Source organism: Aspergillus costaricaensis, assembly GCF_003184835.1.
Source record: "Aspergillus costaricaensis CBS 115574 unplaced genomic scaffold BO79scaffold_21, whole genome shotgun sequence".
NCBI lineage: Eukaryota > Fungi > Ascomycota > Eurotiomycetes > Eurotiales > Aspergillaceae > Aspergillus > Aspergillus costaricensis.
In genome coordinates, this window is record NW_020291821.1 from 330,452 (window position 1) to 347,042 (window position 16,591).

At 49.0% G+C, this 16,591-nt stretch overlaps 1 protein-coding gene and 1 non-coding gene across 2 annotated transcripts; both read right to left on the reverse strand.

The window, feature by feature from the left end:
- BO79DRAFT_30387 (MFS transporter) lies at window positions 1-2,482 on the reverse strand. The gene is made up of 3 exons (XM_025689047.1): window positions 2,192-2,482; window positions 963-1,878; window positions 1-893 (listed from the first exon to the last, which is right to left on the reverse strand). Exons 1-3 carry the CDS (start codon window positions 2,283-2,285, stop codon window positions 80-82), a joined length of 1,824 nt encoding a protein of 607 aa, XP_025538224.1. The 5' UTR covers window positions 2,286-2,482; the 3' UTR covers window positions 1-79.
- Window positions 2,483-13,843: 11,361 nt separating this feature from the next.
- BO79DRAFT_t165 lies at window positions 13,844-13,915 on the reverse strand. The gene has a single exon. It is a non-coding gene; the product is annotated as a tRNA-Glu (tRNA).
- Between the last annotated feature and the right edge of the window lie 2,676 nt (window positions 13,916-16,591).

Consider the following 16,591-nt stretch of genomic DNA (forward strand, 5'->3'; position numbering starts at 1 on the left):
AGTAGTTTTAAAAAAAAGACAATGATGCGAGAAGAAGCGACAGTGCTTCTCGCGATAATGAAACAGGAGTCGGACAGGTCTATTGGCTGAGCTTCGACTTGTCAGGCTCGGGCTCGGAAGTGACGTTCAGGTTGGCTTGCATTAAGTCCACGTTGGGAACGTCCAGGTCATCGATGCTGGTGCGCGCCGAAGACAGCAATCTCCGCACTTCCTCGGGAGAGCCGTCTTCCTTGCCTGCAGTGAAGGAACCCCGCAACGAGTCGCGGTTTGAAGTTGGGCCATCGCATTCGGGTTTCTTCTCCACGTCCTGGTCTCGCTCCGATTCCTCCATCCAAAAGCTCTCGATGGCGCCAAGGATGCACACTATTCCACAAGCCCACCAGGCTAGCACGGAGTATCCACTTTCGAGACCCTTAGAATGAAGCAAGCCAGTAACTGTTGGGCCGAAAGCGCGGCTCAAGCTAGCTGTCGAGGCGGCCGCACCGTTGATGGAACCGAGGACTTTAGAGGACGGGGCAGCGTTGGCGAGAAGAATAGCAGTAGCAGGGAATGCGATGACATGCAGCGTGATTTTGCTGATCAAAGCGACGTAGGCCGCGACAGTTTGGAGCTGTTCGGGCAGGAGGATAAGGTAAGGGACCATGAGGTAGAGAGGCGGCCAAACGAGCAACACGAAACGGAAAACTCTCAGTGTTCCAAAGTGACGAACAACGAATGGGAACAGCCACAGCTGCGCGATCATGGAATAGACGCCTTGAACCGCCAACATGAAGCCGATCTTACTCGTAGCCAGTCCCAGGCCACCGGTAAATTTGAAGGGAAGCACGACATCGTCGTCCGACTTGGGGGTGCTCAAGAAGACGGGCATGAGTTGGTCGAAGGAGACACTGTGGCTGTTGTGCAAAAGTCAGCGTCTGAAGAATGGCGGGGGGAAGAGAAGTGGGGAACGAGAGGGGACTTACTATGCAAGAATGCCATAGGCAATGATGTTGAAGATGACTTGTTTGGTGAAAGCCTTGGGAGTTGCGCACGGCTCGCCCTTCATCTGCCCCTCAATGTCGTCATCCGCAGACAGGTTGTCCGATTCCTTCATCGGACCCAGACGAGGCGAACTTTCCGTGCTTCTGTACTCTGGCGGAGGGACATCCTCGTAGTCGTAGTACTGTCCCTCTCCGGTCAATTCCGCTTTGGCGTCCGTGGGCTCCGGGAGGGATTCGGGAGAACCCCAGACTTTCGCAACGAGCCAATTGCCCAACGCCAGGCCGGGATCGCGGCGGTGCTTCTTCTCCGGATGGGTCTCCTCCAGGAACAACAGGCCAACAACGATGCCGGACACTAAGACGACAACGCAGACCAGGTTGGGCAGCAGAAACGGAAAGCGATCGAAGATGGTGTCACGTTGAAATAATCCGGGATAATTGTCGCATGGTTGTGCCAACGCACCACCCATAGCAGGCCCGATGATCGACCCAAGGCACCAGACGAACGGCATGATGGAATAGGCCCGGGGTTGGTGCTCTTTGACAGTGACGATCTCTGCAACGGTGGTTTGAAGCACGCCAATGTTGCCGTTCAGCAGGCCTCCCAGTGCCCGGGCGATCATGGCAGTTGGCAAGTTGGGAGCGAACCCGAAAACAACCATACTAATGGCAGTTCCAATCAAGCCCATGACGAGGACAGGCTTTCTGCCAATCTTGTCACTCATCCGACCCCAGAACATGCCTGCGGAGAACTCTGCAAAGGTGAAGGCCGATGTAATCATTCCAGCATACAGGGCGATCTTGCGGTCGTTATCTGTTACGTGGAACGATTCGACCATCTGGTAAACATAGGGGAATATGGACATAAACGCGATTGGTTCGCAGATGCGGCATAGTGCTGGTATCACTGTCAGTCTCCATTGGATCGCGGGGTCAATAGTACTAGTATGATATTGCGTGGGGTGAAGGAACATGCAATAAGAGATAGTAGTAGATGAAAGAGGGGTGCGTGCATGCGCAGGAATCAGGTACCCAAACAGAAAGCTAAAATAGAGAAAAACAATAAAACAGCATAACAAGTGATTGACAACAAAACAAAGTAATGGGCCGAGGGACAAACAAATTCCTATTTGCCATATGCACGATCACGGTTGGGAATTGGGCGCAAAGGAATTGTCACAACAGTCAGTCCAGTAGAAAACAAAACGTACCTAGCACAAAGAGCTGGCGGACAGGGAAGGCGGTCCAATCACCGTTGCCCTCACCATGCCGCCGGCCTTGTAAACATGACGGTCGTTTGAACATGATGTTGGTTGAGCGGTCACCCACTTGGTTCACTCGCTCAACAGAAGGAAAGAAGAATTGAAGATTGTTGTTGTGTTTGTTGTTCGCGTGAAGTCTTCGAGATCAAACACGGAGGGCGATATCGGCCTGCGTCTCTTGCAATAATAATATAGAGCAAGACAATATGCGAGGCCAATGGCCAATGATTTCGGGGAATGTGTCTTCGGCTGGAATCTCCGCTGTAACCGAAGGGAGGGAATGTTATGATGATAAGATCGCTGGACTGAAGACAAGAGGACTCGGTTTGTTAAAGGGGGTTCAACATTTCTACCCCCCTGTCGTCAATCGATGCTGCAAATCCTTTTTTAATCTTTTTTGGGATTTTATTTTCCGTGCTTCTTGTTCCCGAGAAACGGCTAGACTGTGTAACTGCAAGGGAATCCAATGACGCAAACTTTGAGTGGTGAGGAACCCCAACGGTGATAAAAGAAAATCACAGGGGGAAGTTGGAAGCAGAAGAGGAGTAGAAGTAGAAAGGCTGGTCCGTCGTCGTTCAATTGAGGGTGCGTGTAAGGGTAATAATGATGATGGGTTGGCGGGTGGAGGTGGTAGGAGAGTAGGGCTAATGGGTAAGTAGTACTAAGGTAGCAGATATAGTAGCGGAGTGCAACAGATGGAGAGGAGAAGAGAAAGAAAGCGCTGCAGTCCACGGAGGCAAGTGGATTGTATTTAAGAAAGATGGCGGAGAGAAGAGGGAAGGTCACATAAAAGGAGAAATCTGGACGGGCAGGGAATTAAATGAAGTATTTCCAGTGGATTACCTAGATATGTGATCAGGCGAAAAGACTAAAACGTCAACGGTTCAAGATAGTAAGTATGGGACAATGGAGCAAGCCTATTTCGGTTACAGCTGTACAAAAGGATGCAGGATGCAGTCGACAGCAAACAGCTGAGGAATAAGGGGATCCACTTTCATTATTAGCATGATTAATATTTTATTGTTATTATTTTATTTTCTCGAGGGGAGGGAAAATAAAAAATCCAATTTTTCGAATTTTTTGAATTTTTTTATTTTTCTAAGGTATGATGCGGGTGGACTACGCGGAGGGGAGGGAACGAGAGATGGATCGGAACCATCTGACACGGCCGTCAAGGCAACAAGACAAAATAATGGGGCACCACAAGAGACTTGAGGTGGGCGGAAAGGGAAAAAGTAGCAGGAAAAAGAGAAAGCAGCAGAGCAGAACCGGAATCCGAGAAAGGGGTGGAGCCAATAGCAGAAGCGAAACAATACTCTCTCTTTCCATTCAGGTACTACGTACTTACGGGGCATACATCATGTTCACTCCCACCTTGGGTTACAACTTGAGTATTACTCGCTCTCTCTTTTCTCTTCGCCAGTAACGTCCCAGCCGTGTCCGGGCAGAAAGGGAACCAGAGGGAAACCGCCCGGTTACCCATGTAAGAGCGGTATGGCCCTTTGATTCCTTACAGCACAGAGAAAAAAAAAATGAAATCAGCCCGTGATTTTCCCGATTGCAAATATTAGCCAGGAATAATAATCAGCATCATCATTATCGAATCAAACAGAAATAATGTCATAAGGGGAAAAATCAGATTGAGATCGGAGCTGGAAATGTATCCATCAACTAGACCTACTGTCAGACCACACTAGACACTCAAAGGGGAAGACGATTAAACTAAAGTAAGCAAAAGGGAAATATTGGGGAACAAAAAATAAATGTTAAATAACGAAAAAGGAAAGATAAAAAAAATACTCCAGGATGAAATGAAATCAAGAAAAATGGGGACGAAAAATAATAATAATAATAATAATAATAAATACAGAAAAAAAAAAATAAAAAAGTAGAAAGGAAGCAAAAAGGGAGAGAAAAAGGCAAAAGGAGAGACACAGCGAGAAACCGCAAATTGCCCCATTCCAGAGCCGCCGCCGCAGATTGACCGGTAGGACCCATGGACCTGAGCCCCGGGCTCCGGGGAACAGTCAGAGGTGAGTAGTTGAGTAGCTAGGAGCGCGCTAAATTGGCCCGTAAGGCAATGATGATCGGCTTTCCAGAAGTCTGGTTTTAGTGTGACTTAGTGAGATGATAGATCTAACAGCACCTCCGCCCACTTTCAATCACAGTGACCAGCCCGCCTTCCCCCCTCCCCTCTCAAGTCTCAATAAAGGGAATTACCTATCATGGCTAAAACTGAATGGCGAGTGAGTTGAGTGTAAGTGAGTGAGAGTGTATGTGCGGCTGTAATTACACTAGGGAAGCTGCTGTCCCTCCACAAAGTAAATGTCTTTTTTCTTTCTCACTCTGCCTCCCTCCCTCCCTTCGGCCTGATCCACAGGAGCGGAATTCTGGAAGAGCCAGCCGGTTCCCACCCTCATGCTTGATCAGTTGACGGATCAGGTAAAAAGGGGATCGCCCACAAAATTACAAAAAAAATTAAAAAAGAAAAAAAAGAAAATGTATGCATCAAAAGTGCTACGAACTGAGGTCCACACTCGGTAGTTGTTGTTGGTAGTTGATGTTGGACAAACAAAGAACTACGCTAATCATGACAACATCCAACAGCACAAGCTCCCGTGGTATTACAAATCAGGAAGCAGAATAACATCAAATATAGGGAAGGTTGTACTTTAGCAGTCAGTTGGACTACAATGGACGATTAGCTAACAATAAAAACGGGGGTGCCTTGTTTGGGGGCTGCTTAATGGTAAGAAGCGGTGAATCGTGCAAGATCAGGGAGGAATACACATCGGCAAGTCGAGCCAAGAAATCGAAGAGTGTACAGTAAATTAGACAGGTTTGAGGGTTTGGTGATCCGATATGGAGGAGCGGAAAATCAAAGCTGTGGGCATAATACTGATTAGCCAAAGGAAGATAAGAAAAAGGGAAAGCAACAAGAAGAGAGGGCGAAAAAGAGGGGTTGGCGAAGTGGGTAATTAGTGAGCGACGAGAAGAAAGATCGCTGGGAGAAGTTCATGATGGGAGAGCGGAGCAAGCAAAAAGAAAAAAAAGAAAAAAAAAAAAAGGAACAGGTGAAAAAGAAAGCACAGCGTAAAAATTGGGGGAATGGGAATAAAATCAAAGCCCACATACACACATACATAGTACATACATACACAGCACACGGGACCATACACAGTTAGAGAGTAGATACCATCATCCTCCATTTACCAAAGTGGGACAGTTAACAGGACTGGCGGCAAGCGGGAGGTGAGCAATCGACAGCCAGCCCTTACGGTGAGAAACGACGCTATTATTCCATCGCTTGACTGAAAGTGGACCGACAAAAGACGGGGTGGGTGATCGGGAGAAAACCGATTGACATTTAGTGCGATCACCCGTCAAAAAGGAGAGAGAGAGCCTACTTACTTACTACTACTAGTACTATTAGTATTTACTAAGAGACGGATTGCGACTTCTCACCCCATGGTTAGTTGCTTACATACAAGGAGCCCAAGCTTAGAGGGTTGTATGATCGTTGTAATAATCAGTAATAAGTGTCCCTCGTTATAGAGGCGTGTTGTCCTTGAGCTCGGCACCTAAAGTAGCAAATGGACTAAATCCGAGGGCCACGGTGTTATACCGTACCCAAACAAGCAACTTGACCAACCTCACTCATGACCCCAGGGAGTAGATCGAGCCATGCTATAAATCACTACAAAGTGATGACCGCTCGGCTTCTCGAGCAAATGCCCCGGAACTCTAATGCGATCTTTTAGAGGGCATACTAGCTTTGTCTGGTGATTGGTAGGTGACATTCACAGTACCTGGGGAATTCTGGAGGAATGAGACTGAGAAAGAGAGAGTGTGTGGATGAGTAACAAGGGCAGGCCTGTCTTGTAACTAATTCCGATGTGAAGAAAGGATCGAAGAGCCAAAGAAGCGAGGAGGGCGAACAACATTGCAGCAGGTGATCACGGGGGTTTGATTGGAGCTCCCGCAGAACTCTATCTATCTTGTTTGAAGGTTTTTTTTCTGCGCTATCGGTCCCAACGGATAGACGGAAGTGTACAGTAAGTAAGTAAGTAAGTAATCATGGTGTCCATACTGACCGAACTGCATTTTGTTTGGATACCAATCGTAAATCCCATTAAGATCATTCCACGCATCCCTGGGGCTGCCGATGACTGTGGAGTGATGGACATCGTCGCAGACTCTGGGTCCCCAGTAAAATCCCTTCTCGGATTCCTTTGACGTCATTCTATCTACTAGTCCAACGGCTAGTGCTCGAGATTTTCCCCGTGTTGCTTGGAGAACCTCTTAATTGAGACCTGAAACGGCGGGTAATGCGAAAAGTAAGTTCCTGGTACCTAATGGTATGAGGCTAATGAGCCTGACACCCGACGACGCACCTTCAAGGTCCTGTCCGTTCTGTCTTTCTCCTCCATCCCCCAGTTACGAGGTTACCTAGCCACAGCTAAGTTCTGCTAAGTATTAGCCGCCGTTGGTGTTGTTTCCCAAATCGCGTGGCTCTCTTTAGGCTCTCCGGGTGACATGGCCAAATATCCTACTATAACAGACCAGGGTGGGTGGGTTTAGAAAGATACTTACTGGTCATTTTATTCCTCTGATAATGCCATTGGCCAACTGTGATCGCGTTGTGTCTTCTAGTTAATTCCGAAATGTAGTCAGTAGTAGCCTGCCTTCTCCATGAACACATAAAAGTAACGCTAAGGGCGGGCGGAGGTGAAAAACAAGCCCAAGTTACTTACTTAGTACCAAGTATGTAATATTACGTGGTATCTGGTAACGAAGAGAGAGGAACAGGTAAAAACCCACCGCTGCATAAGGTAAATAGTACCATGCTGTGGATCTCATAGTGCCTGACTTAGCGCGGTTGAGATCTGGAGCCACGCGAGCCAAATGAGGGTCAAGAAGAGGGGGAGAAAAACAATGGAAGCTTGCGAGCTGCAAGTGATCTTTTGACCATCATGATGAATAGGCCAGTGGGGCGCTTTTGATACGGACGATCGACCATTAGCATCCGCCCGCCCAGCAGGAAAGAAGATGAAGGGCGGACAATAAACTCGGGCAGCTCAGCAAAAGGCATTTGCAGAGCAGCAGACGACGTCATTCCACTTGAGACGGACAGTAGCAGGCAGCTGAACCCGCTGACCTCTACCAGATCATCAAAGAAAGTGAAAAAGAGGGTGAGGGGGATAGATTTGGTACACAAAGCCAATGGGGAGGATCCGGAAACACCCCCCGCCGAGTTGAAACCCGATGACCCCGTTGCTCTGGGCCAAAAATACGTACGTATAGGAAGTCAGTAGGAATTCTATCCGCCGGACGGCTTCATGGAGGAGCCGGACGAAGGAGCAGCTAGGGAAGAAGAAACCCTACCCAAGCTACTAGCTACTAGATACCACGCGGGAGAGACGCAACCCGAGAGAGCATGCGAACGAAGATAAGTCGGGTCGGGTCTTCAAAGCCAATACGAGTGCTTCCTTGAGGATCCCGATTGGGCTATTTAGGGATTTTCGCGACAACGTGCTGTCGCAGGATTAATTTTTCGAGTTGAATGCATTACTTGCATCCAGTAAGATGGAGCTTACCCCTCATTTCCCTGACAAGCAAAGACGACGACGTGCCTCGTTTGGGTTTCAAGGATTTGCTAAGGAGCCGTCAACCCAAACGGCCCGTGGTTTGGCGGTGTCTGCATGGCGTCGGTTCAAAAACCATGATACTGGACAGGAGATGGCCGAGTGGTCAGCGGTCTTAGCTCGAGTGACCACGATCGTGTCCAACTTGATAACCATTCGGACGTTTCGGAGGAAAACAAGGAACGGACGGTGAAATGTCATCGCGATGCGCCTAGTCTCTTAGCAGATACATACGTGCTGCTGTGCATCATGTGAGCATGACCCGTCGCAGCTGAATGAAGCACGGGCGAGTCTAAATTATTGGGTGGATCAAGATTGGGGGGGCAGACCCTGAGATGATTAGCAGCAACAGTTGACCACTAGTATACTTGTATATACTTGTAACTAGGCTAATTGCATGGGAGCTGGCGACGACTTCCCGGTCATTGTTGGCAACTATGGTGTGCTGTTGGTAGTAGTAATAGAGGGAAGGAAAGATTGATGATTGATTAGGATTGATTAGTGAGGAACATCGGTGTGTGGTGCCGTGCCCGCTGATGCCGCTGCCCTGCAGGTGCAATAACTTTGTGCCAGCTGAGATGGGAGGAGAGAGGGGGAAAGCGTCGGTCACTGCCCACTCCACCACTTGAATTGAACCACCGCCAAAACAAAACAGAGGAAAATTCCGGCAGGAAGCGGTGAAGAGCCGAGAGAGGAGGGGCTTGCAGGCTGCTGGGTAACTTGGGTACGGACCGCCTAAACTGTTGGCCGATAACTAACTACTAACTATCACCACTGACTGCATCACGATCCTTGTGCCACCAAATGCGGGACAGACAGGCTTTGTTTGTCAACGTCTGTCAAAGATCCTGGCCGGTTTTACCCTACTTACTGCAGTCCTCGTGTGTCTTTAATTTTTCGAGAACCTTTGCGATAGGTCAGCTGCCCCGTCCCCCGGGGGGGGTGGGAAAGGAAGAATAACGCTCTGCTGTGCTTTGGGCAGAAATCCAAGTGCGGGCAGTCGCTATTGCTTGCTTGAATCATGCCTGGCTGGCTCGGGATCGTTCACGGAGCAGCAGCCCTGGTCCGCCTTGCAGGGAGCAATGAGAAACTTACGGTGAGCGATCCAACATTACACACACAAGCTGATCCAATACACAGCCACGATAGCCAGGAGGGCAGCTGGCAACAACCTTCGGGAAGCAGTTTTCCGTTTTGACAGCTGGGCTTAGATCAACTCCTCATGCAAGGTCGATTGATTGCTGCTACTGGTGGCATACACCCATGCCTCTTGTTATCGCACCGGCGGGGCATTGGGCTGCCCCGCGGTACATCGCTTTTGCTGCAGTGGATGGTTGGGAGAGGTGTCAGAACCAGGCTGGAGGAAAGGAACCGTAACATCTGCCCATTCATCCGACCATCAATAATCATTCTTCGGTATTGCGGGAGGATGTTATAGGATGTTAGAGGCTGTCCTGGGGTATGTCTGTCCCTCTAAGCAGCATATCGCGTCTTGCGTTAGTGATCTTGTCAGTCTGATCACAACGACAATACATCAATACTACTATGCCTCCCTATCACCTAACCCACCTATTCTCCGATTCGTTCAGTATCCTGCAACGACACTCAGCATTGAGCATCTTCATTACTGGCATGGGACTCTATCTAGTCATCGATGCATGGCTTACTGGCGCATGACGTTGACTCTATCAGCAGGTCTCTGCTCCATACCTTTCCAGTCTCTTTCTCTCTCGTTTCTTTTTTTTTTTCCTTCAATTTCTTTTCCTAACTCTGGAGTTTCGCTCGCGGGGCGATTTTTACGTTGCCGCGATTCCTTCTCTCTGACCCAGCACATGTCTCAAAGCTTCAGCGAATCCCATTAACTTTTCTCCGTATGGAGTATTGAGTAGTCCTCCGTAGCGTCCTCCCAACTCTCGGGATCCACGGCCCACCTGGAATCAGCTTTGGAGGGACAAGCCACCCGCTTCCGGTCTGCGGTGGATCGTTTTACAGGCGCAGTTCCCGCGCCAGAGTGTCGGGTCCGCTTCTTGAGCCTGGAGGAATCCTATACTGTGGCGGATGAGACTCGGAGTGTCTTTGCCAGTCCCACACTGTTTAAATTTCTTTTCTTTTTTTTTTCCCTGCTGATCGTCTAGTTCTCAATTAGGTCATGCTCGATGTTGCCTTCCATCATGATCGGATCACTCGATAAATACAAAGTAACTAACTACTAGTCTGTTAGTTAGTTAGTTATGTCGGTTCCGTTCTGACTTAGGCTAAGTCAAGTCGGTACTGTCGGCGCATGGCCGCATGTTTCATAGTAATTGAGGTGGTTACCCGACTACTAGAGACGGTCCACCCCCCTCCCAGGACAGTCACTAACTACATGATGCTTCGTCAAGCAGATGTATCGAATGCTTCTAGAAAACCCCCGTATTGGAGTAGTTGACGTCAGCGTAAATTATTGTGCATCATGCCATTGGTGCTAAACAATAATGTAAAATCGAGTAAGATACTCCTTGACAATTGCTCGATCGGTCAACACCGGCAGTCAGCGTGACTGCGGCTGTGGCGGGTCAAAGAAGCCCCCAGCAGTAAGTAGACTAGTAGTTACTACTACGACGGTGGCAGGACTGAAAAGCCATACAGTGAATAGTGATCCAAAATTGAGATCCTGGAGTGTCTCTCAGCTGGGATCCCTGGTCTTCTGTCAGGATTACGGACATGATCGGTTCGATCAATGTGGGGAACCGCGCAGGTCATACGCAGTCAACCACCAACCTACTGGGGGTTTCCCTGTTAGGAGTAGATGGAGTGTGTCTTTGAAGGCATCCGTTCCATCGATGATTGCATTTGCATCTATGCAAATCCTCGGTTTTACTTTATCTAATCGCTAAATAATGCCGATAATTACCCAGCATACGTTACCTGTATGCAACGCAGTCGGTTCGAGTCAGAGAGCCAAGCGGAAACGGAATTTTGAGACTTTGAGAGTGAGAGAATGGTGTGAAATCTAAAGAAAGAAAGGAGGAAAACGCCAATAAAGACCCGCAGTCTTTCCCGCCTTTCGGTTGGAAGATGGAACAACTAGTTATTTCATGAGACCAGCACCTCGCTGTTTTCGTCCACCTCGATACCTTCATCCACTACTCCGTAACCCCCTTCCAACGTCAGGAGTAGTAGGATAGTAGGATAGACTTTGAAACGAACCAAGGTACCGAGTACCGGGTAGGAAGTACCGGACCAAAGATAGAGCTGAGGAGAGGTACGAATCCACCAGGTACCTTTAGTTCACGACCAGAACCGAAGGTCTTTGTGCACTGGAACCGGCTTCACCTCCCCGAACCAATAAAACCATATAGGCGGTCAGGTGGATGGATGGCACATTTTGGTGGATGTGAAACATCGAACCCGAGAAAAGGGCGGGAATTGCATCTCATCTCATCCTTTTTTTCTCCCTCCTCGCTTTTCGCCGTTGCGTCACAATCACACGCCGGCTCGACGGAAGGGATTTGGAGGCAAAAGTACGGGCGAATAGTACTTCCCCGTCGCTGGCTTCTGGCAAATCGAGCCACCGTGGCTAAGCCAGCGGGGCTGGGCAACTTGCACCAAAAAAATGCCTTCCTTCTTTTCCATTTCCTTCCCTCTGCTTTCTTTTCCCCACCTCAATTGCGCCCCCCCTTCAAAGGGCGAAGGGAATTGCGGACTTGGCCGGTCTTCGTCTTGCACTTACTCTGTTCTTTTTTCCTTTTCTAAATTAATTAAGTGTCATACAGTAGTATCCAGCATCAGCTGGGACGGGATGGAATCTGTTCCATCTAGTCTCCGTCTTCTATCCGTCTCTACCTATCGCAATGCGAGGTGGAAGCATCCTTTCAGCTGGGATTAATAATGGGGGCGCGGCGCTACAATGGCGTAACTATCGACGGACTCGATGGCTCAAGTAAGGTTCAGTCTGGATAATGTGTCTACTCCTACGGATACAGAGTACTAAGCATGTCTCGGTTCCTAAAACCACTCATTTCACTCGTCCGCTTCATGCTAACCTATGAAAGAACTCCGGTATGTAGGCGACCTGCTCTAGTAGGCAGGTAGATGCCTGTACCACCTACACATGTCAGTGGGTTCTCAACAACCGCCATTATCCTCCTGTCTTCGTGGCAAAGCTGACCCCCAAATCCACCACCATTTGATAGGATGCACCGGTGGTCAGCGCACACACAAACACAGCACCCACATACACATACACATACACATTAAACAGTAAAGGGAAATTAAATCCCGGATTGAATAAGGAGTAACTTTCGAAGAAGGACTTTCGTCTCCAACGGAATTGCGGATCCGGTCCCGCCGGCGACGGATAACAATCGAGGACCATGGGTCTGATCTCCAATCACACTCGGCTAGTCTCTCGACTCTCGCATGATTGATCGATTCCGCCTTCCTGTTCCCGCCTTTTGGCTTTTTCAGACGGCGCACTATTTGCATTCCGCCCCATTTTAGAGCCATCATAGCCGTCCTCTTTTTGATCATGTGAGCTGCAGGGGAATCCCATCCTCCCCCTTCCGGCGGTACCAGGAACCCCATCCCATTCGCTCAGATCCCTGCACTTCTGGAATCCACTGCGGAGCCTCAGACCAAGTTGAACGGCTGTATATCAAGGCCAAGGTGGGCTAATCCCTGTAAGTGAGTCTACGACTGTGTACTTTGTACCTGTCAACATGAATCGGAGGGAACTTGTCCCTCGCCCCAACGTGCGGAATCTAGCCTTTCTGGATCCATCAACAGGAGGAGCCCCTACCTCGACTTCCTCCCTCGACACAGTGTATGTACGCTATTCCGTAGTATCCGACAGGGATGCCAACAATGGACCATAACTTTAAATCGCAATATGGCCCGGTACTTTATGCATCTCAGCTTGTTCATGGACGTCGTGACTAGTTCGTCGATCGTGGGCGCTGATTTGCAGAAGGGCCTGCCTATCCCTGTGACAGCCGAACTACTGCATCCTTGTTCACAATCACAGACCCCAAACCAGGCCAATGGCATTGTCATGCAGGCGGTCTGCTGCGAACAGCATCCCACCACGCATGGTAGTGCCGAAACAAGATGAGCCAGTGTCATTTCTGGATTTGACCTTGATCTGTCACTTTGGCAGCATCCAGGTCTGCACATGGGATGCACAGCGACTGGGTGGTCGAGGCCTATCTAGACGGGTGGAGTCCTGTCAATGATCTGCCGTGTCTCGACCGAGCTTCTGCGATAATGATCCTACTCGCAGATCGTAGGTCGTGGAATGACGGTCCACTGTGCAGTAATAAACCCGAATGGTCATCTAACTCCACGAATTATGCAGTCATGGATATGTCCATGTTCCATTTCGTCAATCGAGAAGCGGCATGGGCATGCCATTACAGGAAACAAGGTAGTCTAGAAGACCCACTGTGCAACTCGCCATACCAAGATTATGCTCAGCTACTATTGAGGTAACCGGACTCACGTCACACAAATCACAAGGTGTGCTACATACGGCACCGAAGCCGGTGAGCCCACTTTGCACGGTGGACTTGGCCACCACCTGACCAAGTTCTCGTCGCGAGGCCCTGGTGCGACAGGCACCGATAGTGTAACAATGTGGTGACGGTGGGTAATCTCCCTGCGGTACTTTGGACCTTTTGCCTATCAGGGTAATTATAGTCCGCTTCGCAGGCTGGCTGGGAGCAGGTAGCCTACTTGGTAGGCGCCGTCGCGCAGGAAAATACTGGTCGCTATTTGGTCGTAACGTGTGACCAACGGGCGTGTCGTCGCATATTTGCCGAGCTGTCAATCTACAGGCCGCCACCGAGGCAACAAGTGGAAAAAGAAATGACGCTAGGAAGGAATCATTTATCGATCTCTTCGCAACAACGGGGCGGGAAGAAATGGAAGAGAGAGACACTAGATGAAAAGAAAGCAAAAATCAAAAAGAAAATTTGAGCTCCGATAGGGGGAATCGAACCCCCGGCTGCCGTGTGAGAGACGGCGATGTTAGCCACTACACCATATCGGATTACTTGATAATTCTGGCTTCCTTTTTTAGCTATATGTCTCACGGCCGTTGCCTGTCAGATCTAGACAACGTTGGGTGTCGCCTTCCTCCATCGCAACTCTGGCAACGCATTGGATTAACTGTGAAATTGTCCGCATGCACCTTCAAGTTGCGGGCTGGCTGCCTTCACCATGATACTGAGCTGGGCATCTATTCAGCCCTGCTTATGCGGTGATTAGCAGGATCTGAGAGAATGTATTACTACTTATCTACCGGGTCCGGAATGTGTCCTAGGGCAAAGACATATATTCCAGGGCAGCTCGTGCAGGATAGACCGCCGCGGATTCCGTGCTTGTCAGCTTCCAAACATTGACTCACCCACTCTATTCCGGACCACGGAAACTGGACCTGATCCGGAGAATGCTACCTTTCTGCACCGAAATTATTAATTCAAAACTTGGATGGCCAGACCCTGAAGACATAACACTCCTTCGCCATGTGATCGACTGAGGTGCTGGAAGTATACATTTTACGCGCCGGATGCATTGCATCTGCATCATCCAAGATGAGATGAGGCGGCCGATAAGCTAGCGTAAGCTTCGACTGGATAGAACGACGAGTCGATCCTTCGGGCAGGGATGTCAGCCACTAACGGACAAAAGTACCCATTTCCCAGTCGCCCCTCCCTCCGTTCCCCAGAAGCATTGAACAGGAAAAGTCCAAAAAGCAAAGGCATTCTAACTAGCCGGGCACCCGGATCCGATCCGGGACACTAAGACCAGCTAGACTAAGTAGACTCTCACATTTCAGCTCTCTTCCCCCCCAACTTACAGTATCCAGTGGCTATCCGCGCGCACGCCAAAGGAAATAAGAGAACTCTACACAACTTTAGGTTCTTTGATACATCCACACGGGACGGGAGGACATCTCCGGCTCTCACTATTGGAGCATTATTCCTTCCCCCTTGAGATGTCATGATAACCCAGATTTCGAATGGAGCCCTTGTTTGTCTGTTTGCTTTGTTGATCGGGTTTCATGATGGAGATCTTGTCGTGTGGTCGGCGATAAATGGACGTCAGGTTCATTGGATGAGGAGTGCGTCAACATCCACCCCCTGCTGATCTACTACTAAAGTAGATACTAGTTAACTAGCAGCATGTACTGATTTAGTCCGAGGGACAGATGGATGGACACACCACCCCAATATCTAAGCCTGTCCAGTGTGTCCACAACAACTGAATATCCACAATATGTAAAGCCATGCATAAGTCCCATCTCCACTCTCCCACACACACTCCCTCTCGACGAAAAGGCCAAGTCAAGTATCTCTTAACTGCGATAAGTTTAGCGCATTCACACCCATTCTACGTTTGACTAAATCCGACAGTCCAGATCAGGTCCCCGAAAGGTAAAATAGAAAGTTGACACGTCCAAAGAAGAGCCCACTGACCACTTAGTTACTGACTTGCTTCAATCAAGATCCACAATCACGCAGTCTTATTTCTAATTCAGCAACTCTCTTTTTCATATGAAGTATTTTTATCTTCCATTTTCGCCACTGTGGATCGGTCCAGATCGCAGATACAGGTACACACCCAAATGAATGATGAATAACTAACTGGGTCTACACAATAGATGCATAGCACACATTAGTAACTACAGTAACCAAGCACCGACTAATCCATCCATCCATCCATCAGCAATGACCCCTACTGCATCTGCAGATTACTCCCAACATACCACTTTCTATACCAACAGCACCAAGGGAAAGAAGAGACGAAGTACCACAAGGATATGTGGCTCAACAGCTATGGTGCCATGCGACTCAACCAATTCCCGGGTGTGGCGAGTCCGCGCGGCATTAGCCCTGCAGTTGAAACCACCACTGCTGCCACCTAAGTACTTCAGCTGCTACCGCTTTATACTGTAACACAACACCTGACTTGCCCGACTGACTGACTGACTGACTTACAATGCAGCCCAGTTGGGTATTTGCCCGGTGAGATTTGAGCGGTCTACTGTATACTATGCATAGGATTGCATCATTGTGCGATCATTCCTCGGGATATACTTGCTGTATGGGATGGGAGTATTATGCATGTCGCATGGTGCGCTTGTTGATATATTGTATATCATTATCCAGGTTAATTGAGTTGCTGTTGTTGTGGCCCGACTTGATGCCTGCTTGCCTGCCTGTCCGTCTGGTTTGCCTGTCTGTTTGTTTGTTTCTGTACGCCCTTATGCTGGAGAACGTTGGTCGGTGTTATGGTAGGCTGTCTGTAGAAGGGAAAATAAACCCGTGTCTCAGTTTGCCAAAGGTTTCATTCTGTTTCCTTATTTGGAGATGGTAGCCTAGGCCTAATGTGTCTTGCTTCAATCGTCAATTATAAAGTAAATTTACCAGAACAGAGTTTATAGTATGGTATAACCACCAATGCCGATATAGATACGAATACCCCCAATCCACAACCTGACATCAGACATCAGACACCCCCCTCGAGGATAAAAAAACCCACCAACCAAGTACACTCCGTAGAGACTTCCCGAATCGTCGCTGATATATGCGCGCGCAAGGTAACGGTATCACCGCAACACAGCAGAGACAGGGCAGCGCAGCACAGTGCAGTGCACATCTCCCTCCCTCCCTCGCACACACTGCATCTGTAATGTAAGCGGACACAACCTGACCCGACCCAG

Bases quoted from the DNA above. Each gene is read 5' to 3' on its own strand.
- BO79DRAFT_30387 (XM_025689047.1), bottom strand. From the start codon at position 2,285: ATGTTCAAACGACCGTCATGTTTACAAGGCCGGCGGCATGGTGAGGGC. The intron at 1,879-2,191 runs GTACGTTTTGTT...CAGTGATACCAG, and splicing joins CCGCCAGCTCTTTGTGCTAG to CACTATGCCGCATCTGCGAA. The intron at 894-962 runs GTAAGTCCCCTC...TTTGCACAACAG, and splicing joins GCCTATGGCATTCTTGCATA to CCACAGTGTCTCCTTCGACC.